At 43.4% G+C, this 26,169-nt stretch overlaps 2 protein-coding genes across 11 annotated transcripts; one reads left to right on the top strand and one right to left on the bottom strand.

Moving 5' to 3' along the window:
* Window positions 1-266: 266 nt before the first annotated feature.
* tgs1 (trimethylguanosine synthase 1) lies at window positions 267-13,325 on the bottom strand. Of its 4 annotated transcripts, none has more exons than XM_085253714.1 (15): window positions 13,053-13,325; window positions 12,370-12,431; window positions 12,089-12,213; window positions 11,898-11,988; window positions 10,067-10,141; window positions 8,796-9,296; window positions 7,109-7,235; window positions 6,938-7,024; window positions 5,696-5,840; window positions 5,041-5,368; window positions 4,813-4,965; window positions 3,321-3,467; window positions 3,015-3,231; window positions 833-911; window positions 267-605 (listed from the first exon to the last, which is right to left on the bottom strand). In XM_085253714.1, the coding sequence occupies exons 1-15, from the start codon at window positions 13,244-13,246 to the stop codon at window positions 495-497; spliced, it is 2,442 nt and encodes an 813-aa protein (XP_085109840.1). In that variant the 5' UTR covers window positions 13,247-13,325; the 3' UTR covers window positions 267-494. The 4 variants fall into 4 exon arrangements, with proteins under 4 accessions (XP_085109840.1, XP_085109841.1, XP_085109842.1 ...); XM_085253715.1 differs by having other exon boundaries at window positions 5,050-5,368; XM_085253716.1 differs by having other exon boundaries at window positions 13,097-13,230.
* On the top strand, window positions 13,076-25,471 carry tmem68 (transmembrane protein 68). 7 transcript variants are annotated; one of them, XR_014889426.1, is made up of 11 exons: window positions 13,794-13,981; window positions 14,300-14,442; window positions 15,252-15,422; window positions 18,232-18,331; window positions 19,370-19,537; window positions 20,251-20,444; window positions 21,044-21,104; window positions 21,495-21,634; window positions 23,184-23,366; window positions 24,268-24,354; window positions 24,463-25,471. XR_014889426.1 is itself a non-coding variant. In XM_085253722.1 (9 exons), the coding sequence occupies exons 2-9, from the start codon at window positions 14,389-14,391 to the stop codon at window positions 23,286-23,288; spliced, it is 993 nt and encodes a 330-aa protein (XP_085109848.1). In that variant the 5' UTR covers window positions 13,076-13,213; window positions 14,300-14,388; the 3' UTR covers window positions 23,289-25,470. The 7 variants fall into 7 exon arrangements, 4 of the variants coding, with proteins under 4 accessions (XP_085109848.1, XP_085109849.1, XP_085109847.1 ...); XR_014889424.1 differs by having other exon boundaries at window positions 23,184-24,354; window positions 24,463-25,470; XR_014889425.1 differs by having other exon boundaries at window positions 24,268-25,469.
* Window positions 25,472-26,169: the final 698 nt, after the last annotated feature.

Raw genomic sequence — 26,169 nt, 5'->3', positions numbered from 1 at the left:
CCTGCCCGCCTGCCTGGGCCGGTGACCCCATCATCAGAATGTGGAGAGGTGGAGTAGAAAGGTGCTATATCAGAACCAGTCCGGTTACCATCCTAGTGGCAGCTATCAAAGCTTTGCCCCCCACACTGCACCTCTTTAGCAAACACATAAACAGCTTTTTAAAAGACGGTTCTGCTGTGCAGATGTCAATAACTCTGTTGCTGATGTAGTTAATGTCTTTGTCATCTGCCAGTCTTAAACTAAAATGTACCAAAACATTGCATAAAAACAATGAGAAAAACATTTTATTAGGCTCAAATGTAGAATAAAAGGACAAAATAAAAACAGATATTATAAAGATACAGAAAATGGCAGGTGGGTAAGCTGGGCCAGGCTGATCTGCAGAGTGAATCCTGTGTGGATGTGGTTCAGTAACCTGGAACAGAAATGATGACAAACAGCAGAAATGATGTTCGGTCCGTTCTCCTTCATCGTCGCTCGTACTGGTGCTTGGCTTAGCCCGGGCTTATCAAGCTGCCAAAGTAAGCAGTCACTGTCTTCAGCTTGTTGTTGAGGAAGTTCTGCTCGACCTCCACCTTCCCTCCTGGGCCGGCTAAAGACGCCACCTGTAGAGACAAGATTTCAGTAAGACAGTCCCAACACAAGCTGAGCAAAGCAAACACAACTACAACACAATACTCATTACAAGTATAAGAGTCTGGGTACATAAAGAACGATGCCACCGCGGCGTTGCCAGTCCAGTGGAGCATGAACATCCAGACATCCACGGTCACACGAAATATGTCAAAGTACAGATTACATTACATGTTTGAGAAATCCTGAACACACTGACCTGATCCATGTCAACATTACGCGGAAGAAAGTACACAATGTTGTCTGATATCAGTTTGGCCAGGCGGAAGATCTCAAATGTGCCGAGTGTCAAGGATGAAAACTGCATGTTCAAAAAAAGAAACTTTCAGATTGAACAGACTGACTGTGTTACCTGCAGAGTGCCTGAAATAAAGTTCACCTTTCAGGGCTTAACTGTAGGGACTGTCTTACAATACAGTGGGGCAAAAAAGTATTTAGTCAGCCACCGATTGTGCAAGTTCCCCCACTTAAAATGATGACAGAGGTCAGTAATTTGCACCAGAGGTACACTTCAACTGTGAGAGACAGAATGTGAAAAAAAAAAATCCATGAATCCACATGGTAGGATTTGTAAAGAATTTATTCGTAAATTAGGGTGGAAAATAAGTATTTGGTCACCTCAAACATGGAAAATCTCTGGCTCTCACAGACCTGTAACGTCTTCTGTAAGAAGCTTTTCTGTCCCCCACTCGTTACCTGTATGAATGGCACCTGTTTGAACTCATCATCTGTATAAAAGACACCTGTCCACAGCCTCAAACAGTCAGACTCCAAACTCCGCCATGGCCAAGACCAAAGAGCTTTCGAAGGACACCAGGAAAAGTATTGTAGACCTGCACCAGACTGGGAAGAGTGAATCTACAATAGGCAAGCAGCTTGGTGTGAAAAAATCAACTGTGGGAGCAATCATCAGAAAATGGAAGACATACAAGACCACTGATAATCTCCCTCGATCTGGGGCTCCACGCAAGATCTCATCCCGTGGGGTCAAAATGATCATGAGAACGGTGAGCAAAGATCCCAGAACCACACGGGGGGAACCTGGTGAATGACCTGCAGAGAGCTGGGACCAAAGTAACAAAGGTCACCATCAGTAACACACTACAACGGCAGGGAATCAAATCCCGCAGTGCCAGACGTGTTCCGCTGCTGAAGCCAGTGCATGTCCAGGCCCGTCTGAAGTTTGCCAGAGAGCACATGGATGATACAGCAGAGGATTGGGAGAATGTCATGTGGTCAGATGAAACCAAAGTAGAACTTTTTGGTATAAACTCAACTCGTCGTGTTTGGAGGAAGAAGAATACTGAGTTGCATCCCAAGAACACCATACCTACTGTGAAGCATGGGGGTGGAAACATCATGCTATGGGGCTGTTTTTCTGCCAAGGGGACAGGACGACTGATCCGTGTTAAGGACAGAATGAATGGGGCCATGTATCGTGAGATTTTGAGCCAAAACCTCCTTCCATCAGTGAGAACTTTGAAGATGAAACGAGGCTGGGTCTTCCAACATGACAATGATCCAAAACACACCGCCCGGGCAACAAAGGAGTGGCTCCGTAAGAAGCATTTGAAAGTCCTGGAGTGGCCTAGCCAGTCTCCAGACCTCAACCCCATAGAAAATCTGTGGCGGGAGTTGAAAGTCCGTGTTGCTCGGCGACAGCCCCAAAACATCACTGCTCTCGAGAAGATCTGCATGGAGGAATGGGCCAAAATACCAGCTACTGTGTGTGCAAACCTGGTAAAGACCTATAGTAAACGTTTGACCTCTGTTATTGCCAACAAAGGTTATGTTACAAAGTATTGAGTTGTATTTTTGTTATTGACCAAATACTTATTTTCCACCCTGATTTACCAATAAATTCTTTACAAATCCTACCATGTGAATTCATGGATTTATTTTTCACATTCTGTCTCTCACAGTTGAAGTGTACCTCTGGTGCAAATTACTGACCTCTGTCATCATTTTAGGTGGGGGAACTTGCACAATCGGTGGCTGACTAAATACTTTTTTGCCCCACTGTGTTAAAAACTTGGGTGTCTGTGCCACGTGCCTGTCAGTGTGATGTTTGCAGCTGAGATAAGGACTGAACTGCAACTGGATGTGGAAGCAGCCAATCCAGAAACTGAAAGCTAGAAAACTGTTCAAAGATGACAAGAAAGTCTGACTGATTGGAAACAAAATATAAAAAGTGAGGGCTGGCGTTTGCACGTTATTATTCTAACAGATGAACAGATGACTCCTGACGTCTTCTGTAAAATTGAAAACGCAAAAACATTTTTCAAAGCTAAGCTGTAATTTTCTCCTCTCAGTTTTCGGTCCCTCCTGCAAACGAATCCTGTCAGTCACTAACATCCCTCCACTTCCTCATCAAAGGATATCCATCAGGCTCCATCATGGTCCTGATGTCGAACACCTCAGCAGTTAGGTAGTCAGGTCCTCCCCACGGTGGCGACAGGAAGACCACATCAGCGTGGAGGTGGGGGGCCAGCTGAAGGAAGTCCCCTTGTATGAAGTCGATTCGGTCGGCCACACTGTAAACCGCAGCATTGTGCCGAGCCATGTCCAGCCGCACTGGATCGATGTCAACGGCTAAGACTGAGAGAGAAACACGACGCAGAGGACAGACTGTGAGCTCAGCGTGTTCAGCATTTCTAAAAACACCTTATGAACTTATAAACACTTACCTCTCTTTCCAGTGAGGGCAAACTGGATGGCATTTCCTCCTACACCACAGAAGGCGTCTATGACCAGCTGAGACGCAGAGAAACTGTGCTCCACCCTGAGGGCAATGTGCTCAGCGATTCTCTCCGGTGTCACAGAGAACCAGCCCTCTGAAACACATGATGAGCATGTGTGAGACGACCTGAGCAGCTAAACCCTGCAAAGAGACGCCAGCAAACTTCCTGCTGTATTCATCACCCATTCCTTCTCAGTTTAATTCAATACAATGTTAGTTATATAGCGCCAAATCACGACTACTGTTCAAGGTACTTGTTGAACATCAGAATCAGAAAACTTTATTAATCCCAAAGGAAATTATAAGGCTGCCATGAGGGTGGTTCTCCTCAGTACGTGAGCAGAGCCCAGAAGGAGGATCTGTGTTACGCTGATGCTCTTCTCAATTTCAAAGTCTTTATATTTTGAGAGTTTTTCTAAAAACCTCAGTTTTCTCCTTCCTTACTAAGCCATGTGTCTTGATTTCTTTCTCTGTACATTCCTCAGTTACTGTTCATGTCTGAGGAGCTTGGCTAGAAAGCGACTTTGTTTCACGTCTCTTCCACGAAGCTTCTTTAGTTCTGAACCAAAGGTTGAACGAGCTTCGTAGTAGTAATGTGTGCGACTAGATGACTAACAGTCGCTATCGTCACTCATCAGTAAAACTGGTCGTTGGTATTTCTCCAGACACGCTGGAGGAGGTGGGCGGGGAGCGGCAGGTCTGGTCTCCTGCTCAGACTGCTGCAGATAAACTTATTACTGTACTGTGCACTCTGAGTTATAAGTAAGTTATAAGTTAGTTATAAGTTAGTTATAAGTTAGTTATAAGTTAGTTATAAGTAAGTTATAAGTAAGTTATAAGTAAGTTATAAGTTAGTTATAAGTTAGTTATAAGTTAGTTATAAGTAAGTTATAAGTTAGTTATAAGTTAGTTATAAGTAAGTTATAAGTAAGTTATAAGTAAGTTATAAGTAAGTTATAAGTAAGTTATAAGTAAGTTATAAGTTAGTTATAAGTTAGTTATAAGTTAGTTATAAGTTAGTTATTAGCTAATCCAGTGACAGTAAACGATGAGTAACACTGAATCGTCAAGTGTAAAAGAAATATTATATCTAATAGTTATACAGCAGCTGTTGGGAGGCGACGTCACGAGTGTCAGGTTTTTGTTTTGTTTAAATCTGACATTAAAAAATAAAAATGCAGGACAATCAGTGTTGCTGCCAGTCACTGACACTCCTCAGGGCCTAACAAAGTAATATTCAAACACTTCTTTAAACGTGGTTTATAAAAATGATCTTTGGAGCTTTTACTCACCTGGATGCTCAGCCATCCAGGTGAGAACACTGAAATGACCTGAACTGTGATGCAGAGCCGGCTCTCAGTCATTTAGAGGTTAACTATGACTCACATGTTGTTGATTCCACTGGAGTAATGTGACATAACTGCAGTGTGCAGACTAACCTCGGTCCAGTCTGATCCCTTCATCAAAGCGAGAGAAGAGTCTGTAGCGCTGAGCCCAGTATTTAGCCAGCTGTGGTTCAGCTGCCATCTCTGCTGGGACCTGCTTCTTCTTCTTCTTCTTCTTTGGTGTTTTTGTGTGTTTCACACTTAATTCTACACAGACATAAATATTAGGCAGTTACTTTTTTGTTCATTTCTTTTAAACAGCACAGCCTTACTATGAACAACCTGATTCACCAGCAGATTTACTGTGAACTTCAGGCTCGTCAGGCAGGAGAAAGTCAGGAATCTGAGGACAGGGTAAGTGTGTGCCCGGCTGCTCCTCACTCTCCTCCACGTCACTCTCCTCCGGCTCTGTGACAGAGTTGGAGGTGATGCTGGGGTAACTGCTGCCCTCTGCATCTAAACTGGATGCAGAATTCTTCACCTCCTTTTTCCTCCCGTCTTTTTCTTCTTCAGCTTCTCTTAAAAATGGAGGCTTGTCCTCAGGGTGTCTCTCTCTGTCCACCTCACTCCGGTCACACTCTCGCTGGACCTGTTCAAGGAAACTTTGAACCTGTGAAACAAAAAGACTTTTTTCGTTCTGTGTAACGTTCAAACAAACAAAGCTCTGCTCGACTTCCTCCTATCTAAGCTGTTCCAGTCCTCCGTGCTTTTAATCCACGTCCACGGACATGCCAGGAGAACAGGTAAAGGACATGACTTTCAGTGATTTCCACTGTGATGCTTCCTTTCAGCTGTTACTCCAGCCTAACGTCTGAGGACTTATTGAGATTCTGGGGTCATCTTTCATGCTCACAAAACTGAAAACATCTAATCTGTCCTGGCTGATCAGGGACAGGCTTCAGAACACGTCCGCTCTTCAGCCCGTTGCAGGTCGTACCTTACAAAGGGAGGTGCTGATCTGTGGACGTGTGCTGTCTCTGCCCGTCTTTGAGAACCTGGTGCTGCTGATTTTCCTCTTGGTCCATCGCTGCTTCTGACACTTTGAAGCTGAGCTTCCTTTGAAGCTGAACACACTGTTGAACCTGAGACACGAACACATTGTTACAATTTAGACATTTAAAAACATGTTTACACTCAAACAGCCGCGCTCACATAAACCTTTGTGTTTCTAAAACACAGAGAAACGGCTCAGAAGCAGGCTGGGTTCAATCATTTCACCAGAGCCGACACCTGCAACACTTCAAGCATAAAAACTGTCAATTTGCAGCATTCGCTGCCTTGCAGGCCTTTTGTGTTCTAGATGCTGGTTTGCTGAAGTTAACGGCTTTCATGTCACATGTTTGTCTGTTAATGAAGAATCAGTGCTGTTAGCACACGATGCCACATTACATCTCCTGTGCACTACAGTCACAATCACTCGCCCTGTGCTTTCCCTGCTGTGAAAGGTCCGCTGGGAAAAGTCGTTCCACACTTCCACAGTGTGCATTTGGTCCCATCTTCCTCCCCTCAACCTGAACCAGTCGCAGAAGATACTGGGAGTTTCTTCCTGTTAAAATGGTTTTTCCTTCCCACTGTTGCCCAGAGCTGCTCGTCGCTGTCTGCCTGACTGTTGGGGTCTTCTTTGTATCATTGCAGGGTCTTACAATGTAAACCTTGAGGCGACAGTTAATCTGATTTGGTGATAGTTCAGTGAAGTTGGATCCATACTGGCTCATATGTTTGTTTCAGTTAACTTTCTGTTTTATGAGGAGATGGGTTCCAATCAGTGATGTAAAGCATAAGGCTGCAAAATTCAATGATGAATATTTTTTGTCCTTTAATACTTTTTTACCCCGACTGTGTTTTGTTTCACCAATCTTATCTTTTTGGAACTAATATATTATATTTTTAATCTCATTTCTTATTTTCGTGTCTCTGCCTAGAAGACCATTATGTATTTTAGCAGGTAAAGTGGATGCAGTCACTGAGGACTTGTGACCTACCACAAACAAAGCAGGACATGTGCTGAATAACAACTTCAGCTTTAGGCCCATTTCTAATAATCAAGTTGAAATGTTTTCATCTGAGTGTTTTTGTTTTGCATGTTTTATATTTCTATCATAAACATAAACGACCAATCACAAGGTATCTGAGTTGGAGTCGGCAGACGAGATTCCCAAAGGAGCAGAGGAAGACTTACTGAGGCTCTGGGTTGTGTTTGAGGCCAAGCTGACTCCAGGCTTCCTCGGGTGTCAGACGTGGGCACTCGTCCACATCCAGCTCATGACTGACAACAAGGACAAACAGCAGAAACATTATTCCCGGGCTTGTTGGAGAGATGACGGTCTCCATGATAGAACATCAAACTTACCTCCGTTTGACTTTAGCGCATCCTTTTCCTGGTGGTTTGTCGTCATCGTCATTATCATCCTTTCCATCGGGTGTTTCATTCCTCGATCCGTGCCGTCCGTTATTCCCGGCAGCAGCCAGTTGGAAGCCTGTGTCAGGACGTGCAAAACGCTACGTGTTTATTAAAGCAACCACACATCCATTTACTGAACAAAGGAGAAAAAACTGTGGTGAAAACCACAGGACAAGAACATGATTAACCAAACAGAACTGAACAAGTTAAGATTCAGTCTTTGACTCATTTTCATACACAGCTCAGTAAACACAAACACATTTTCTGTGACACTGAGTTACTGAAGTCATTGTCACCAAAGTAACAAGTTCCTGTGCGATCCAAGGTTGACTGACGCTGTCGGGATGTGAGCTCCTTCCACTTTTCTGAAGACATTTGTTTTCAGTGGTTGTGAAGACCTACGCCAGCGGTCGGCAACCCGCGGCTCCAGAGCCACAGGCGCCATTTCATCCTTATACTCCCGCGTGGTTTGGGAAAGTAAATTAAAGTATTTAATTGAAGTGTATTCTATTTGTTTTAGTTCTAAATTGGAAGATGACTGTGATCTTGAAACATTAAAATCAAATTATATTTCATTATTTTTTTGACGCTCAAAGTAAGCGCCACACTCGACATCGAGGCCGCTCTTGTTCAGGATCACAGATGGAGTGATGTCGAGACCAACCAAATCCAACTCGTGTTTGAAACATGGAGCGCCATCCCGACACATAAACATGAAGACATATGCATCTGGAGTCTTGTCGAGCTTCTGATCCACACACGTATGTGAGCAGCTATTCTCCACACCGCTCACGCCGCACGGCCCCGATCTGCAGACGCCGTGCGCAGACGTTCAGGAGCAGAAGTCCCATTAAGCAGGTGAAAGAAATATCTATGCAGGTACTTTGCAAAAATGTATTCATCATGGTTTAGTGACATTTATTTTGAAATTCAGGCTCCGCTACACGCTCAGCTTTGTTTGGTCTGTGGATCATTTAAGTTCAGCTTTTTAATCGTGTTTGTTTTTGTTAATATTTTTCTAAGAGTTCAAAATGTGTTTATTACACAAATGTCTTTTTCTCTGTAGATTTCATGAGCAACACATTATTGTTGTTTATACGAAGCGTGAAGGTAAAAAAACAGGATGCAGTCTTATCGTCATTTTAGAGTCACAAAGTGTTCGCAGCTGCCAGTGTTTCCTTTTCCGTGGAAACTGGGTCCACGTGGCTCTCTGTGTGTTAAAGGTTGCCGACCCCGGCCTATCGAACAGCTAATGTTTCTCAACATAACTGATTTCTCTTGTGTATAGGCTGTGGGGGTTTTCTACACTGACTTTATTTGATTCAATATTTAGTTTCCTGTGGGCGCCCGTACTTTGTTCTTGTCCCCCTGGACACGTTGCTGGACAGAACATGTTGGTGGACAGACATTCGACACTGAGGTCAGTGTCTCGTTGTCCCAGTGAGCTGAGCGTTTGTCTCTCACTGCCAGCACCAAGTGGAAGAACCTTAGTTTATGTTACGGGTGTCCTTTGAAACAGGTTCCACTCAAAATGCTTGAAAAAGAAAACAATGAGAAATGTTATGACTGAGACTCAGCAGACAGATAGTCTGCTGATCATGCAGCCTTGGCCACACCTCATACACACAATTGTTACCTGTAGTAGCGCTGTGATGCTGTACAGAGTCAGCTGGTCTCTTGCGGTTATTCCCATCATCAGAAGCATCATCAGAGCTGCAGGACACTCCCTCTGACTGGACCATGACTGAACCAGCCACACACTGTCCACCTGCCTCCACTGTGAAGCTCTGTCCAAACAGAACATGCAAAACTTCAGCATCATCTTCTTCGTGTTTACTCTCAGCTTCAGTAGGGCCGTCGCTCTGTTTCTCTGATTGGCTCTGTAAACCTCTGTCCGTGATTCCTGTTTCTTCTTCCCCTCCAGCGTTCCCATTACAGGCAGACTGCTCAAAGGTCCAGCCCTGTCCCGCCCAGTACGAGTACTGTTCCCAATAAGAATAGTAGGTCTCTGTAGCGTGTTTGTCCCAGAGAGCTTTAGTATCCGGGTTGTCCCAAGGAGTCCGTCCTGGATCTTCTGAAGACGGCAGCTCATGTTTCTCCAGCCAGCTGCTCCACATCAGAGCTTCTCCCTGTTGTGCTGCAGAAGAGTCAAAACATTAGTTAATATTTCATGTGTAGGATTGTTGCATTAAAAGAACATGAAGAAGATATGGTGGAACTTCTTTTTTTTAAATGGTCAGTGGATACTCGGGGCGGCTGTGGCTCAGGTGGTAGAGCAGCTCAGCTCCTGATCGGAAGGTTGGTGGTTCGATCCCAGGCTTCTCCAGTCTGCATGCCAAGTGTCCTTGGGCAAGATACTAACCCCAAGTTGCCCTCCGATGTGTTCATCAGAGTGTGAATGTGTGTGAATGTAGATTAAGTTTGCACTTGCATGAGTGGGTGAATGAGGCATGTCGTATACGGCGCTTCGAGCACTCCGGGAGAGTAGAAGCACAATGTAATCAGTCCATACTGCTTTCCTGTCTGTGTTGGTCTAAACAGACGCGTGAAGCCAGAATTTTGGATGAATTGTGCAGGTTCTGAGGAGCACGATAAACAGTTATAATTTTTATGAAGTCAGATGACACAAATGAATTCGACATCAGGAGACATGTCTGCAAGACCTAAAGACCTGGATGACCTGCCAACTTCTACTCCTGAATGAAGAAGTAGACGAACGTCTTGCCCAGCAGACTGGAGGAGGCCACTGGTAGTTGACCCACTGCCTCCTGAGCCACAGCCACCCCGAGTATCCACTGACCCAACATGATATCTCTATGTCTTCCTACCAAACCCGGTGTCACAGTGCAGTGTTAGAAAAAACAGTCTTCATACATTTCACTATAAACGTCATGTGACCATTCTTACCCCAGTAGGCTTCCCAGCCAGCATCTTGGATCCCTCCTGATACTCCCACTCGTGGATCAAACGCCTCCTCATCAACTATGACATAAAAACATCATGCATGACTAGGGATGGGTACCGGTTCTGACATAAACGGTAGTAACCAGACCGAAAAGCAGCGCACATTTCGGTGCTTTTTTTCCTGAGCTGTGATACACTTCTAGCCAATCATTTTACGTTTCCGAGGATAGTAGGCAGGGCCCAGGTACGTACGTTCTGTTAGAGCAGAGCTACAGATTAAAAATGCTCAAGGTGAAGCGGTCAAAGTCTGGCTGTACTTCACAGCAAAAGATGCAAACTCAGCAGCAACAAGTGCTTTAAGCTGATACTGTGATACTGTCAAAGGAGGTAACACCTCAAATCCGATGAAACACCTGGCGACGCATAGAGTTTTGTTAAAAGCCAAGAAATGAACCGTATTTGGTAGCTTGCTGTGAGACCTCACACCGAGCACATCTACTGCGGGTGTGGTGCCTGTTATCAGACCCGGAGTTAGCAACATCCCCCAAAAACCCGAAGAGGAGAGTCCTGGCCCCTAGCCCTGCCAGTGTAGCAGAAATGATGAGGATGATGATGCAGCAGCAGCCGTTCTTCTCTGCGTGAGTAGCTTAATGTTGTTCGTGTGTAATTTACGTTGAGTAGGCTAACCACGTTATTACATTAATGCATGTAAGGTGAACTAGCAAACATCATCATAGCTACATGCAGCTGTCTTCTTGTTTGATGGCAGATGCTCCCTTCACCCTGGCCAAAAAGGCTAAAATGACCAAAGAAAAAGTGGAAAACAGCTAAACATGAGAGGTTTTTGGACAAAGTTTGTGTTTTTTCCATTGTTTAAGCACTGCTTCCAGTCAAGAGTGATACCATATATGCCCCATAGCTGCAGAAAAGGCACACATTGTTATCTTTTTACAAAAAACAGCTGAACATGAGAGGTTTTTGGACAAAGTTTGTGTTCTCTATTCTTTAAGCACCGTTTGAGCACCGGCACCGTTTCAAAAGTACCGGTTTGGCACCGGTACCAGATAAAACCTAAACGATACCCATCCCTATGCATGACATCACAGTCGCATGAAAAAAAGAAGGACCACATGCAATACTCTGAAACAATGAATACGCTGTTACTGCTTCCATTGTAATTAAGAAGGTAAGGAGACATGTGCTGCTGATAAAAGCCTGTAAGCTGACCGCCTAAAAGGAGAACTTCTGGCAATTTGCTGGTCTGGAAAATTCAGCTGTGTGGACCCAAAGGTCTGATTGTGCAAGAGCTATGTCGCAGACGGCGTTAACATTTAACAGGCCTTAATTAGCATGTTGAATGTTAAATGTTCCCAACATTTACAAACAGTGGGATGGTGTTCCCAAAAGTTGATTCTGTTCATCTGGACGTTTTCAGTGGGAGAAACGTTTCGTCACTCTTCCAGCTGACTTCTTCAGTCTCAGCTGGCTGCAGGTGTTTAACCTTATAAACAGGACATCTGCACAATGACTGAAACTAACAGCGCTGAGGGAACAATGGGCTGTGAGGTCAGTATATTGATCAGTTTCTTGATCATTAATATGCTGCCATTGAAAGCTCACTAGTGCATGTTGTCACAGTAATCCCAGTACCAGATGGTACCTGTCAGCTCCACCATCTACAAGCCGAGTGCAGCTGTGGCAGTAGCTGACACAAAAACTCAGGTATGGGAGGAGATGAGTTAGACCGTGGAGAAGGTGGATACTCTACCACATACAAACCTTCGTAATATTACTCGTAATAAAAACAATAAAAGCAATAAGATAATCGCATCACCTTTTTCATCAGCCTGTGGATCTTCTTCACTTTCCTCTTCTTCACTTGTTTCTTCACAGTATTTTGAGGAACTCCTGTTAGACCTCCACCCCTGTGACATGACGGAAAATAACAACCAAAGCTGCTTTTTAGCTTTCATTTCAAAAAACGGCGACTTTAATAACACAGCACTGCAAAACTGTGTGACTTACTGCTCTCCTCTGCTCGGAGGAGCACACAAAGGCTAAAGGCAGGCCCATGCTGGCCATCATCTGAGTTTCTTCATCCAGCTCCTCCACCTCAGTCTCCTCTTCCTCCTCTTCACCATCATCTACATCTATGAGTTGAGAAATGTATTTTTTAAATCATGGCAACTAAAACTAGACAGTACAGCGAGGTTAAGAGAGCCACATTCTTCTACCCCAATGCCTGATACATTTCATAGGTGATTATTTTAATCCCTGGTACTATTAAATATCATGACAGGATGTACCTTGTACAGTGTTTTCCAGGTCAGGCAGAAGTCTGTTATCAGAACGATACAACTCTCGATCCCTGTAAAGAGGCGATGGACATAAAGGACAGATGTAGGAAATCCATAGATGCATCTGTATACATCAGTGTATCCGCTAAAACTCAAGGTGTTTGGGTACTGAGAACAACAACATCTAAACGACTGTGAAAAAATAAAGTAATATATAGCCCGTGTGGGAAGCCTCCCCAGAGGAGTTGAAGCTGTTATAGCTGCAAAGGCTGGGACAGTATCATGGGATGTCACTCAAGTTCATGTGTGTGTGAAGGCAGACGAGTGAATACGTTTGGCACTATAGTGTCTGATTCCACCGCTCATACCACGCTGCCACCAGCACACAGCTGCTAACCTTTTCTTTTGGGGTTCAGCATTGTGCTAGCAACAGTAGTAGCCTTGTAATGACTGCGATTCATTCAACTGTGATTGATATGATAGCTTTTTAAAACGCTGCTTTGTGGTTGCCTTCACTCAAGTCAGTTATTCATTAAAACGACATTTATTACACGGAATTTCAAAGATTTGACTGGAGTTCGTTTCTTGCGTCGTCTTTTAATGACCCACACTGGCTGGTTGCCATGTCAGCCGGGCTGAGACAAACACCGGTTTAGATCAGACTGTTGTTCGACGTGCTGCTAATGAATTACGTGTATGAGTTGTAGCGGACAGAGGAAAGGTGGTGGAGGCTCACTGTACGAAGGCTCTGGAGCAACGACAATGAATCGTTTCTTCCTCCTGCAGTGACTCCTTCTTGGTGAAGATGATTTCCGCCACCAGGGCTACTCTTCTCATTTCCAGCATCATGGCGGTTAGCTCGCTGCAACAACAAACACACTTTCATTTACCGACGAGCTGCTTGCGTCTTTAAGCAGCATGGGACTCTTTCCTTTATTATTGATTATTTCCGCACTATAAGCTAACAGCGGATTTCCGCTGTTTTTCAAAATAAAAGTTGCAATTTTTTTGTTTTGTTTTGTTTTTTATAGAAAAAAATTCTAACAAAATTTTTCCTTTAAAATCACTAAATCTCATGGTCATTAGAACACCAACTGTTTCATTTTAATTGCTTTATAGCTACATTAATGCATCTATTTTTACTGATTTTATTGCGCTTTTTAAATTTAATGGCATCTTTTGTAGCTGCCATCACCAGTGTGTGAATGTGTGTGTGAATGGGTGAATGACTGAATGTAGTGTGAAGCGCTTTGGGGTCCTTAGGGACTAGAAAAGCGCTATACAAATGCAGGCCATTTACCATTTTGACATTTTCCACTTTTACTTTTGAGGGTTATATTCTCAAAACTATGACTGTATATAGTTACTGTTTGAAAGCAGGTGCAATTAGTTTTGTTTTTATTTTGAAGCGAACGAGTCGACCCGGAAACTCTTCCTTGTTCGCGAGTAGAACTCTTTCATCGGCAGTTTTAGGATAGAAATCTGCGACTCTGTGTTCGCCCGACGACGTTCCGGGTTGATGGACAGGATAGTTGGTAGCTCTAAGAAGCATAGGTTTTGCTAGTGTAATATTGAATGTCGTGCTACAGTTTAATGGCACGCTTTACCGAGTAAGCAGTCGGTAGGTACCGTTTTTATGTCTGTAACCGGGGAGTTGGCTCTTAGAATTAGAGGTTTCTTGAGAAATGTCAGATTTTCCAGCTCCTTCAATGAGACTTAGCTCACAGTCAGTTATTATACCGTAGCCCCAGCTCGCTGTTGTCATTTTGCTGATCAAATGTAGCCTCTTCCTATTCCAGTAACACTGTGGTGCTGTTCTAGATACTAATGCTATGTAAAGTTGCTGTCAGTTTAGTTGGTTTTAAAAAGCTGCTGGTGTTTACTAGAAATTGGAGTCTGCGTAATCCACTGCGTCCTCCTTTACCTCCTTTCTATGTAGCAGCAGGTGTTCTCTATGCAGTCTGCCTGAGACCTGATCGGAGCGTCAGTCGGCTGAGCTGGAGTTCTCGTGGCTGAGAGCAGAGCACTATGTCAGGCAACCAGTCATGTCTGACGGGCGCGGAGGACACGCTCTCTGTCTTGGTATGCATCCTGTCCAAGGACTTGATAATGAAATCGAGCTCACCTAGAAAGAAATGTATTATTTATATAACATCAGCTTTGGTGTTCATGCATGACTTTATTTGAAGATGCACATAATACAATAACACTGTCCATAACGGAGGGTTAACACTGCTGCACCATCAGATCTTTCTGTTTGCATGTTCTCTCCGGGACCTTCCTCCCACAGTCCAAAGAGATTGGTGAGGCTAAATCGCCCATAGTGTTGGCCCTGCGACAGACTAGCGACCTGTCCAGGTGTACCCTGCCTCTTGCCCTTACACAGCTGGGATAGGCTCCAGCCCGCCTCAAGGAGAAGCGGAAAAAGATGCATGGATGGATTTTTCACAATATGTTGGCAACAAGTGGATAATAAGTCCCACAGTGTGCATGATGGGATGTCTCTCCAGCCCTCTTTGAGGCCCACTCCTCCACAGAGGAGGCGTTCAGATCGTGGGCCCCACGCCGTTCTAAATTTAAATGTAGATCATTTGTCCTGGACCGTAGTTGTTATTACGATCTGACCTGGTATTAGTAAGAGTGTTATACTATCACTGCGTCACATGTTAAGCATTGAAAGGAGCTTCTATGGTGTCCGTCGCTTAGAAACTCTAGATTCTCCCACAGTGGTATTTTATGTCCAACTGTGATGTTACATAACACAGTTAACCACTGCTGATACAAAGAATGTGTTACGTATTTTAAAGTTACCCATCCAGTAATTACTGAGATGTTTTCACCTGGACCAAAGTGAGGGATGTTAGTATTGACATTCTGGTCCTGGTCGACAGGTGTGTTTGTTTCATGCATGGGAGGAATGGGCGGGTCTTGATCAAGAGGACTATCTGAGTGTCTTGGAATACCTGTTGTGGGTCTTCACACCCCTAGCCATCGTCTTCATCGTGCCTTTCCTCATCGTTATCTTCCTTTACCTCTCTATACTCTTCCTTCATGTCTACAAGGTAAGTAAACAGTGCTTTATTGGCTTTTAAATCTCTAAATGGTCTGGCACCTGTTTATTTGTCTGATTTGTTGAAGCCCCACGTCCCCACTCGTTCCCTTCGGTCAGCTGAGCAGTTGCTGCTTTCGGTCCCAAAGTCACGGCTGAAACTTGGAGGAGACCGAGCGTTCTCTGTTGCCGCGCCGATGCTTTGGAATAACCTTCCTCTCCATATTAGACAGGCTGCATCAGTGCCAGTTTTTAAGTCTTTATTAAAAACCTATTTTTATTCCCTGGCTTTTAACTCTGTGGGTAACTGACATTTTTATTTTATTTTATTTTATTTTCATTATTTTTTTTTTATTGTTTTTTAACTTTATTGCTATGTCTATTACTATGTGCATATTAGTATTGTACAGCACTTTGGTCTAACAGGTGTGTTTTTAAAGTGCTATATAAATAAATGATGATGATGATGATGATGATGCTTACACTCGCAGTCACACAAATAAAAGGACCTTCACTGTTTAGTTATCATCTGCAGCTCCCTCCATAATGTTTGGGACAAAAACACCATTTTAGTAGCTTCTGACATCTGCGCAGTGTTTGTAGGACTGTCTGATTGAAACTTTCAGATTTAAATAAAGGAGTTCACAGCTATTTTTTTACATAGTTCCCTGGTTTTAGAGGTTCAACATCAATAGGACAGTTGACTGGCAAGTAGTTCCATGGACAGGTGAGGCCTGCTCACTTGTTATTTTATAAAAAATAAACCAGGCATTGATTGAAGTTGATTCAAAGTATTGAGTTTGTATTTTATAGTTTTATATATGAGGCCTAAGTAGGGATGGGAATTGATAAGAATTTAGCAAATCCAGTTCCATAATCAATTGTCATTGAGATCATCTCTAAGCAGTATGTCACAGACATTAAATCCATGCATGGTCAAATGTTTGTGCACCCTGGAGGTGTTTGTTGTGATCAGTGGTGGGGTCATTACTCCAGAAACGTCATTATTGCACATATTACACACTTTGCTTAAAAGTAAGGATTTCTTTGAACTGTTCTTTTTCCAGGTTTGGAAAGATTGTACAGCATACATCTTTCATTACTTTAGAAAATAAAAATTGGATGCACAAATTAGAATCAACACTACTTTAGATAAGTAATAAGGGGAAGACACGCAGCAAAGGGCCGCTGCTCTGGGGCCACACAGCATATGCTGGCCTGCTCACCCGACATCACATTTCTGACAGTCAGGCAGGTTGTTACACTTGTGATGTTGCTGTCTCTTCGTTTGTCTTTGTTGCAGAGAGACGTGTTAGACTGAAACTCTACTTACTGTTTTTTTCCCAATGATCTGTAAAACGCACATCGTCTTTGAATGACACTCAGACAGCCAATCAGGAGACCATGTGGCCAAACACGTCACTCCCAGTCCGACTGGGGACGGGGAATGTTGGGAAAGCAAGGCTTTGTGAAACATTCAAAGCATTTGTGCCAAAATTGTATCGAAGTTTTGAAACAATCTGAAACCTCTCTCCACAGTGACACCTGCTGGCCAACTTGGGTATCCCCACATGTCGATAGTGCTATGCAGTGAGCTGATGCAGAGAAGCCCTGCACAGTTTCAGACCCACTTATTATACCAGCCTGTCAATAATTGTGATCAACACAAGTTGTGGAGAAATTGCCCCACAAACATCAAAAGAAAAATACTGACACTCTTAAAGACAGCAAGCTGTGATGGTGAAGAGCAATGTGCTTCAGAAAAGTTCTTTAACACTCATGAAGCTGTTTCAGCTGCTCAGCAGAAATGAATTTATAAAGTAAAGCATCCTGAGAAAAAAATACTGTGTTTATTGTAACAACCACACTGGTTTTCTCAAAGTTTGGAAGTGTTTTGTTCACTGTTAAGCTTTTAGGAGTTGATCCCGTAAGGTTTGTCCTATAAAAACAAAGCTGGCATGCCATTATTTTTTATTTTTACTCAAAAAAAATTGTTTATTCGAAAAGACTGTTAACTAAAAACCTTTGTTACTTTTTATGGGCTAATTCGTAACAGTTCCTTTCATGCCTGTGGACTAATACACTTTTAAATCATCTTCTTCTGAGCAACATCTGAACCACAAAGACACTTTCCTTTATTACGTATAGGCACTGTGGATCCTGTGTCATGTGACAGAGGCATGATGTTTTACTCAGTGAACCTGCATGCCTCCTATTTATGAGATATTTGCACCAGACGCGTCAGTGGTGACAAAATAGGGAAAAGAAAAGAACTTCATGAAAAACATTTGGTAAAATTTGTTAAGTAATAGGTTGCCTGTAATTACCGGATGGGTTTCTAGCTTTTTACAGTATAAATACTGCTGGTCTGGTCTTAAAAAACCCAAAACTATTTACATCAAATTGGCATCAAATTCTTCCCAACAGGAAGTCTTGACTGGGTTGTCAGTAACTACCCATCCAATCCACACATGCAAATAAATCCAACCATTGATGTCTATAATTAAGTAATGTGTAATAATGGAAAATGCCACAGGGAAATTTATTTAATACTTTGTATAAAAGTTGATAATGACAGCTTCAGACCACGTCCTGTATGGAGAAACTATTAGCATTTTCCCACCATTTCCCAGGCTTGTCTGACTGTTGTTCAGCAAATTTTAAATGTACTTCAGCATGCTTTGTCTTTATCAGTGGGGTGTGGTGAGCATACATACAGGCCATGGTGGTAGAGTCCTATAACTCACGTTATAAAAAGTGAATATTGATGATCTCCTGAAAGCGTGAGCAGGTGATAAAGTTCTGCTTATTTCTTCTACCAGAGGAAGAATCAGCTGAAAGAAGCTTACTGTAACAACCTGTGGGACGGAGCCAGGAAGACCTTAGCTACTCTGTGGGACGGACACGGAGCCATCTGGCATGGTAGGACACCAAGGTCCTTCATTTACGATGACACAGTGCTCTACATCCACTGCTATCAGTAACAGCCTCCATTTGGTTAAAGCCAGCACTGTACATGTGTATGAGTTCTCAGTCGTGCTTGAAAAGTTTGTTTGGTTTGTTTGGTTTGTCACCCCTCATCCAACAGTCAGTGCTAACAGCTGATGGAGAGCTTCGTGTAGCCTCTCGTGGACTTGACATCAAACTGCAGGTTTCGCTTTCTGTCCTCGTGAATCCCGAGAACAAAACACCCAAACACAGGCTAAACCATGTAGTGCAGGGTTAGGCAACTCCAGGCCTGGAGTGCCGGTGTCCTGCAGGTTTTAGATGTGTCCGTGATCCATCACAGCTGATTTAAAGGGCTAAATGACTCCTCAGCATTTCTGAAGTTCTCCAGAGGCCTGCTAATGAACTAATCATGTGATTCAGGTGTGTTAACCCAGGGTGGGATCTAAAACCTGCAGGACACCGGCCCTCGAGGCCTGGAGTTGCCCACCCCTGATGTAGTGTATGCTCTGTGTGTAGAAGCGAGAGCAAACAACCACTCTGCAAATGTTCAGCCATCTTAACAGGACAAGCACAGCTGTACACATACAGTCTGTTCAGGTTACCAGTGTTTGAATTTTGGAATATAGACACAGCAGTTGACTCACCATCGCTGTGAGACGCTGTGAACAGCCGATGTTGAGGCCACGCGGTGGCTTTGCAGATGATCCCTTTCTGGATGAGTCCTGTCCTTGGCTCATATGACCTCAATAACTCACATGATAGCAGGGTGGGGCATAATAGACCACACCCTGGTCGATACCTCGGCTCACGCAATGACTCGTGTGATTAATAGTGGGTCACCAACCCTCACCTGAGAGACTCCATCAGGTGTTTTAGGACTGAAGAATCGCCTTGCAGTGGTGAAACCTCTCCACCAATCAAAAACTCTGAAGATGACAATAAAGTTCTAAGTGTCTAATGCAGCACCATCTATGCATAATTGATTGATCCCTAATGCTATCTGTGTACTAGGGTATGAGGTTCATGGTATGGAAAAGATTCCCGATGAAGGACCAGCTCTGATCGTGTACTATCACGGAGCCATTCCAGTCGACTACTACTACTTCCTCGCTCACGTTATCATTCAGAAGGGACGGACCTGCCACTCCGTAGCCGACCACTTCCTCTTTAAGATCCCAGGTACTGTACACACCGACCCATGTGCAAACGTTAACACGGAGCACACACTAAACACTTTCCCAGAACGACTGTGTCATCATTCTTCTCCAGATGCTCTTAAACCACGAAACCACTTGTAGGATATTCACTCAGTTTTGGTTTTATTTTTTCGCTGAAAACAAACAAACAACCCAAATCACATCATTTTCTTAATAGAAAAATTTCATTCAACATACAAAGAAAGAAACTATGTTAGCTATCACCAGAATCTTTGCAGATCGAGAAGAGGAAGAAATGATGGAGATAAAATATGTGTTTTTCCAACCGAGGTCTGAAGCTGGAGAAGATTCCGGTGTTACGTAAATAACAACCTGCACTAAAGACGTCAACACGAGCAAATGATTATTAGTCAGTCTTACATGACATGCATTGAAGGTGTGTTGGCTCACACAGAACCACAGGTGGAAATGTGATGTTTGCATCGCTGGACTAGGTGGTCCTTTGTGATTGGCTGATGTGCAACACAGGAGCGCCACAGACTGTTGGCCTTTTATACCTCAGACTTTCAGTACTCTGGGTCACGCTAGCTACAAAAATACTGTGACATTTGTATTTTTATCTAACATTCCCACTCATTGGATGCACTGGGGAAACATGGGCACAGTATGGTAAAGTATTGGTGATTACCTGCGACCGTCTGTTCCTTACTCTGTCGTCTTGTCTCATTACTGTAGGTTTCAAATTGCTCTTGGAGGTGTTCAGTGTGATCCATGGTCCTCAGGAGGAGTGTGTTCGAGCTCTGAAGAACGGTCACCTGTTGGCGATTTCTCCGGGAGGAGTGCGGGAAGCTCTGTTTAGTGATGAGACCTACCCTCTCCTCTGGGGCGAACGGAAAGGCTTTGCCCAGGTCGCCATTGATTCTCGAGCGGTGCGTTGTTTCAGTCTAATTTAGTCACATTTCAGCACAGTAATGTTTTTGAACCATCAACAGCAGTACATTCCTGCCCTATTTGATACAAGTGAAACTAAACTTACAAAATGTGACTGTCACATTATTTTAATACTTTATCACTGACAAACAAAACTAACAAACTGGAAGCTGAAGGCTCTGCCTCCCACGCTGCTTTTAAATACTTTAGGAACTACAAGTAAACCAACAGCCTGAGAGTGAAGTGCTCTAACGGGGTGATACGGTACTATGAGGTCATTAAGATGGGGTGGGGGCTGATTATTGTGAGGAGAGGGATTTTAAATTCTGTACACTCTTGTTTGCAAATACATGCATATCTGTGAACTGTTCATCGTACAGCTAACAGTGACAGATTGCTTTGCTCTTGTACAATAAACATGTAGCTTAGAAAGAAAAATCGATTTCTGTTATTAATGTGTTTATGAACAGCCATCTCATTATAACTATATATATATCAATTCTAATAAAATATTTTACATTTCTAACATTTAATGATAATGATGCTGTGGTAGTACCGTCTCTCTGATCATCTTTGTGTTGCACTCTCTGTTTTTCAGCCAGTAATTCCAATGTTTACTCAGAATGTGCGGGAAGGCTTCAGATCTCTGGGAACGCTCAGTAAGTTTTGACATTTACAGTATTACTCCAGGAAAACTGCTGGTGTCTCGCATCACCCCAGGAGTGTTTCAGTTTCAGGATGTGAGCCAGTCTGTTCCCGGGGTTGGGGACACATGTTCAAGGGAGCACAGCACATATTTGCAACCTATCATTGAAAAAGACTGAAAGTCTGTGTTCTGTTGTAGAGTTCAGGTTCAGGGAATCAAAGTAAGTGCGTCTGAGTTAAAGCCTTCGTTAACCTAGAACAACACTGTGGAGCTCAGCGGGGCTTGATCACAATAATGATACTGTCCTGTGTAATAATGTATTTTCATACATTTTGTTTCTGTAACAAAGCACTGCTGTCTGAGCTCGTATCGAACACGCTCTTTCTCTGATGTGTCTATCCAGGATTTTTCCGCTGGGTCTATGACAGATTTCGTCTCCCTATAGCTCCTGTTTATGGTGGATTTCCTGTGAAGTTTCGAACCTTCCTTGGGGATCCCATCCCATATGACCCCAACATAAATGCTGCTGAACTAGCACAGAAAGTGAGTAAGCGTTTGCTTCCTTTCACTCTAACAGCATGGCAGTGCTTTGGTTTGCACTGCAAGGTCCTGGACCTTCTCAGAGCCTTACTCTGTGGACTTTCCATTTCTCCCTGTGTGATCTACTCTGGGTACTCGGTTGGTCATTCAAACTTGGATGTAGGTATGGATGTGACCACCTCCTGGTCCAGGTTCTTCCTCCTCAGGACACGGAGGAAGTGCAGCTGCTGCTGGGCGCAGATGTGGCTGCTCAGAAAGCTGAAGGTAGAGACAGAGTCCACCTGTTCAACACCAAAGCAGCAGGTCCGCGGCTCCGTACAGAGACCTCTGGATAAGGCTTAGTGTTCCCAGCTTGGCCTGTAGCTGCTAACTAACTCTGGGTCGAGCCAAGCGGAGAAATGGAGACAGGCGTGGGAAGACTGCACCAGCAGATTTTCTCATATTCAACTGTCATCGTCTCGGTTTTGAACTTGCTATAATAATTCAAATGTCTTCAGTTGTTAGTAAGTTAAAGTCATCATCGTGTAAACTTGATCTACTGCCCACTAATCTTGTTAATCTTTCGCTCCGCTGTCTTGGCTCGTTGGTCTTTAAATAACACAGTTAGTCTACGTCAGCAGCAGGTTTCACAATATGAACAAACATGATGTCTGCTTGAAATACACGAGGACGTACATGTAAGCTTTACCCTCAGTGAGCAGTCCTTACCTTTAAATCTAGCCTCTCCTCTTCCTCTCCTGCCCCGTCTTTCTCATCTTCCTCCACCTCTGAGTGAAGTTGTCTCGTTCTTTTCTCTCCCTGTGAAATCCAGCATCTGAACCTTGACTGGATAGATGTCGAAACACCGCAGCCACAACTTCTGGACAGCTGTGGCCGTTCCAGTGTTGTTCCAAAAAAAGAAAGAAATGAAATAAAGAACAACACTGGCCCACTTCAGCCCCTGACAACACACACGTCTCTTTTTATGCGACATTATGTCGCTCATAAACGATCAGCACTGCTGTTGTGTTACTGTTCAGGCTCAAATCGCTTTGATGTTTGGAGGCTCGGAGTGATGTAAAAAAAACTCCCCTCAAATCTGTCAAACCAAAAGTAATGAGCTGGTTTTGAAACTGCAAGAAGAAAAAAGTACAGATGTCTTTTTAAAAATATAGGAAGTAAAAGTAGTCAGAAGAATAAATACTCTGAGGAGCAGCAGGCAGGGGTGTCGCTCTGTAGGCCTGCTTAATGGCACTCAGTCCAGTGTCGTCCCCCCCCCCCCCCCCCCCCCCCCCCCCCCCGGTAGGATACTTAACAGTGTCCTTGAGTGTAAAGAACTGTGGGGGGACCAGCGCCGTACGCAGACAGCGCTGATCTCCGACTAATCAAAGCATAAGCAGATATTTTATACCATCTGGGTTAACGCCCCCTCATGTGTCATCAGATACAATATATGCATACCTCAAATCAAAACCACAATGACTTTTAACACAGTTTGAAAAGAACATTATCTCAGATGTTTCCTGTCAACCTTTTGACTGCCGCTATCTCTGTTTGCGTTTTTACTCTGAAGGTGCAGCAAGCAGTCCAGTCTCTGATAGACACACATCAGCAAATCCCAGGGAGCATCCTGAGAGCCTTGTTGGAGAGATTCCACACCAAATACAAAGCCCACTAACATCAGTGACACTACAACAGAGACAAACTGTCCAGTATGTGACCAAACCCACGCATCAGGTGGCTGCAGTCTGCACAGGTTTGGTGCTGATGTGCATCTGAAGTCCTCGATGTTTTTATTGCACAGCTCTCATATGTATTTTTGTTTACATAGACTCCCTTTTATATATATTCGTATTCGAGACGAATCTGTTGAAATTAAGACTTTATAAGATGCAGTCAGGTTTCATAATAATATCTCTCAAAGGACGGAAAGAAAAGCAAATATTTATTTGAATTCAGACACATTATTGTGACCGTAATGTTTTTGTGTTTGTGTGGAAGAAAAGGCAAATGTGTTTATTTAAAAGTGCATTTACATCAACAAGTGATTCATAATGATTTTTAATAAATGTGTTTTGTTGTCGATGCCTTTTGAGTTGATCAGTGATTAGTTTAGACCAATCAATCAATATTTCTTATAGAAAAGGTATGGGTGGGTGCTTTATGATGACAAGAAAAGCTGAACATTAATGTTTCACTACGTCCACCAACCACTGAAGTACTGTATCGTTCTCAAACACTCAGGTACTGCAGGATGTCCTGTCACGCAGCGGTCTCCAACCTTTTTTGCACCACGGACCGGTTTATGCCCAACACTATTTTCACGGACCGGCCTTTAAGGTGTCGCGGATAAATACAACAAAATAAAACTGGTACCGGTACCGAAAAAAAGAAGATTTATTCATAACACAGGTGAAAAGACCCAGGAAAACCGAGTTAATGATAACAAAATAACGCTGAAAACCGATAAAGACCCTGAAAACCAGACATTTCACACCTGAGCCTCAACTCTCGCCGCCCGGTACCAAACGACTCACGGACCGGCACCGGTCCGAGGCCCGGGGGTTGGGGACCGCTGCTGTAACGTATAGAGATGGAAAGGATCCACAGTAACATGCAGCTCTTTGAGGAAAGCTGTGTTGTTTTTTATGTTTCAGTACAGCTGAACACTACTAGCTACAGGCGAGTCTGGATATACAAAGAAAGGACGCAAGGAAAGAGTTCTTAGTTTCTTACTAAGGCTGGTACAGTATTTTCTTTGTATTATTATTATTATTCAATTTTAAATAGAATAGTTTAAAAAAACAAAGCCCTAATGATTTAATTCCCCAAAAACGTTAATGGGAAAATAGGTCTTGGTGCTGGATGACCTCACAGGAAATGACAAATCGGGGATCCGTGTGGAGGGCGAGCGCCCGATGTCCAGGCCTGGATTTATGGGGCCTAACAAATGACATGTAAACGCCACAGTGTGGATTTTTATGTTGCTCATTTTTGTCTTCACACACAAGAGCAAAAAGGTTTTTCTGAAACTGGAGATCAATGGTGACCAGCTGATTTTCACTGTTTAGTATTGAGACAACAAATATGTTATCTGGGACTTCTGATTGCACAAAAGTAGACATTTGAATTCTGACTCCCTGACTCAGAAGGTGAAACTGACGGCTTCCCAAAGATGGAGTAAGAAAGGCGTTGGACTGGAAGAACTGCGCTGAAGTTCCAAAGCAATGACTGATCATGAGAAAACAAAGTGTTTAAAGACGATGATGTTGAACATGACGGTGTTTGATTGTTGCTGTAACAAATGCAACATTGCTAAAAACAGCCTCTGTTGGTCATATCAGTGTGCACACTGCATGTCAGTTTGGTGATATCAGTTTTACCCCGGGCCCTTAGCTGCTTTGTTATTAACTAATCATTTGTAACGTAAATTCAAATTTGGTTGTGGTTTGGAGATGCAGTTACAGTTTGTGTGTTTGTGGTTGCTGTATTTTTCAATATCTAAACATGTGAATATTGTGATTCAGCAGATCTTTTGTCACACTGGTGTCACTGCCAGCTCAGAGACATGTCTCACTGGAGCATTAATGTCTGCACACTGGTTGCCTTTTTCCATGTCACTAGTGTTGAGGTCTAACATGTATTTTTAATGTTTGACAGTGTAAAGTATGTGTTAAACTTTTAAATACTGAGAGCTACTCCAGCCTGTTAATAAATGTCTTTACTGAGATGTTGCTTTGTTTGTTATTTGAGGAATGAGTAGTTCATAGCACAGAGAGTCAGACGATGGATTTATGTTTTTTATTACAAGATCAATAAAGAGGCAAATTACTATGAAACTAGTTGTTGCTCTACAGTGAGTGGCGGGAAAAGCAGTGCATGCATCAGCACGGCGATCTGTGACTTAAAACAAGGCATGAGCATAATGAGCTGCTCACCTCAGCAGGAGTATCCCTCCTACTTTACTCCCAGCTTTTAGTTACCTGTTAGGTTAGAGTCCTACAAAAAGGTCCACAGCATAATCTGTGCAGGAGCAGCAGCAGTTCCAGATGGGAGCATCCAGTCCACACGGGTTTCCCTCGGCAATGACACAAAGCTTTCTCCTAAAGGGTAAACACAACTTTTAGCATCACAAGCAAAACATTTTCCTGTGGCTCCAACAGAGGGCTTTGAAACCCACATCAGTCACTGCTCACACCAGGAATCCCCCACCCCCACATCCAAGTTCATAACACAACATCGAGGCCTAATTACTGCACCCGTGCTTGTAAAGAAGAAAACATACAGGAATGTAAACAGAGTTTTTGATGCTTACATTATTTTAACTTTACAAACAAAAAAATAATTTCAACAAAAACTACCAGGATCAATATCATCAGCCCCCCTGATGTTCTTTCTGCAAACATGGCCAAAGAGAGCTAGTTTCATCTGAGAGGACGTGCTTCCTGTCTGCATAATCCATCTCTGGTTGGCTGATTTTCATTGTGTGCAACCTTTTCTGTGCAGGCTTCGAGTGACTCTTTGGTTCCCTGCCTCTGCCGGGCTTGTTCTGTACTGTG

The sequence above is a fragment of the Mchenga conophoros genome, linkage group LG18 (assembly GCF_057382185.1).
Source record: "Mchenga conophoros isolate Kocher_MC1m ecotype Shallow Benthic linkage group LG18, M_conophoros_male_GT1.1, whole genome shotgun sequence".
Classification (NCBI taxonomy): Eukaryota; Metazoa; Chordata; class Actinopteri; order Cichliformes; family Cichlidae; genus Mchenga; species Mchenga conophoros.
The sequence above is the reverse complement of the archived record's forward strand: the minus strand, read 5'-3'. Positions and strand labels throughout refer to the sequence as shown.

What these genes read in the sequence shown, in the direction of transcription:
- tgs1 (XM_085253714.1), bottom strand. Translation starts at nt 13,246, where the DNA reads ATGAAAGTGTGTTTGTTGTTGCAGCGAGCTAACCGCCATGATGCTGGA. An exon ending in CCTGGAAAACACTGTACAAG is followed by an intron (nt 12,214 to 12,369) that starts GTACATCCTGTC and finishes CTCAACTCATAG; the next exon opens with ATGTAGATGATGGTGAAGAG. An exon ending in TCCACAGGCTGATGAAAAAG is followed by an intron (nt 10,142 to 11,897) that starts GTGATGCGATTA and finishes TTTATGTCATAG; the next exon opens with TTGATGAGGAGGCGTTTGAT.
- tmem68 (XM_085253722.1), top strand. Translation starts at nt 14,389, where the DNA reads ATGTCAGGCAACCAGTCATGTCTGACGGGCGCGGAGGACACGCTCTCT. An exon ending in ACACGGAGCCATCTGGCATG is followed by an intron (nt 18,332 to 19,369) that starts GTAGGACACCAA and finishes TCTGTGTACTAG; the next exon opens with GGTATGAGGTTCATGGTATG. An exon ending in CTTCCTCTTTAAGATCCCAG is followed by an intron (nt 19,538 to 20,250) that starts GTACTGTACACA and finishes TCATTACTGTAG; the next exon opens with GTTTCAAATTGCTCTTGGAG.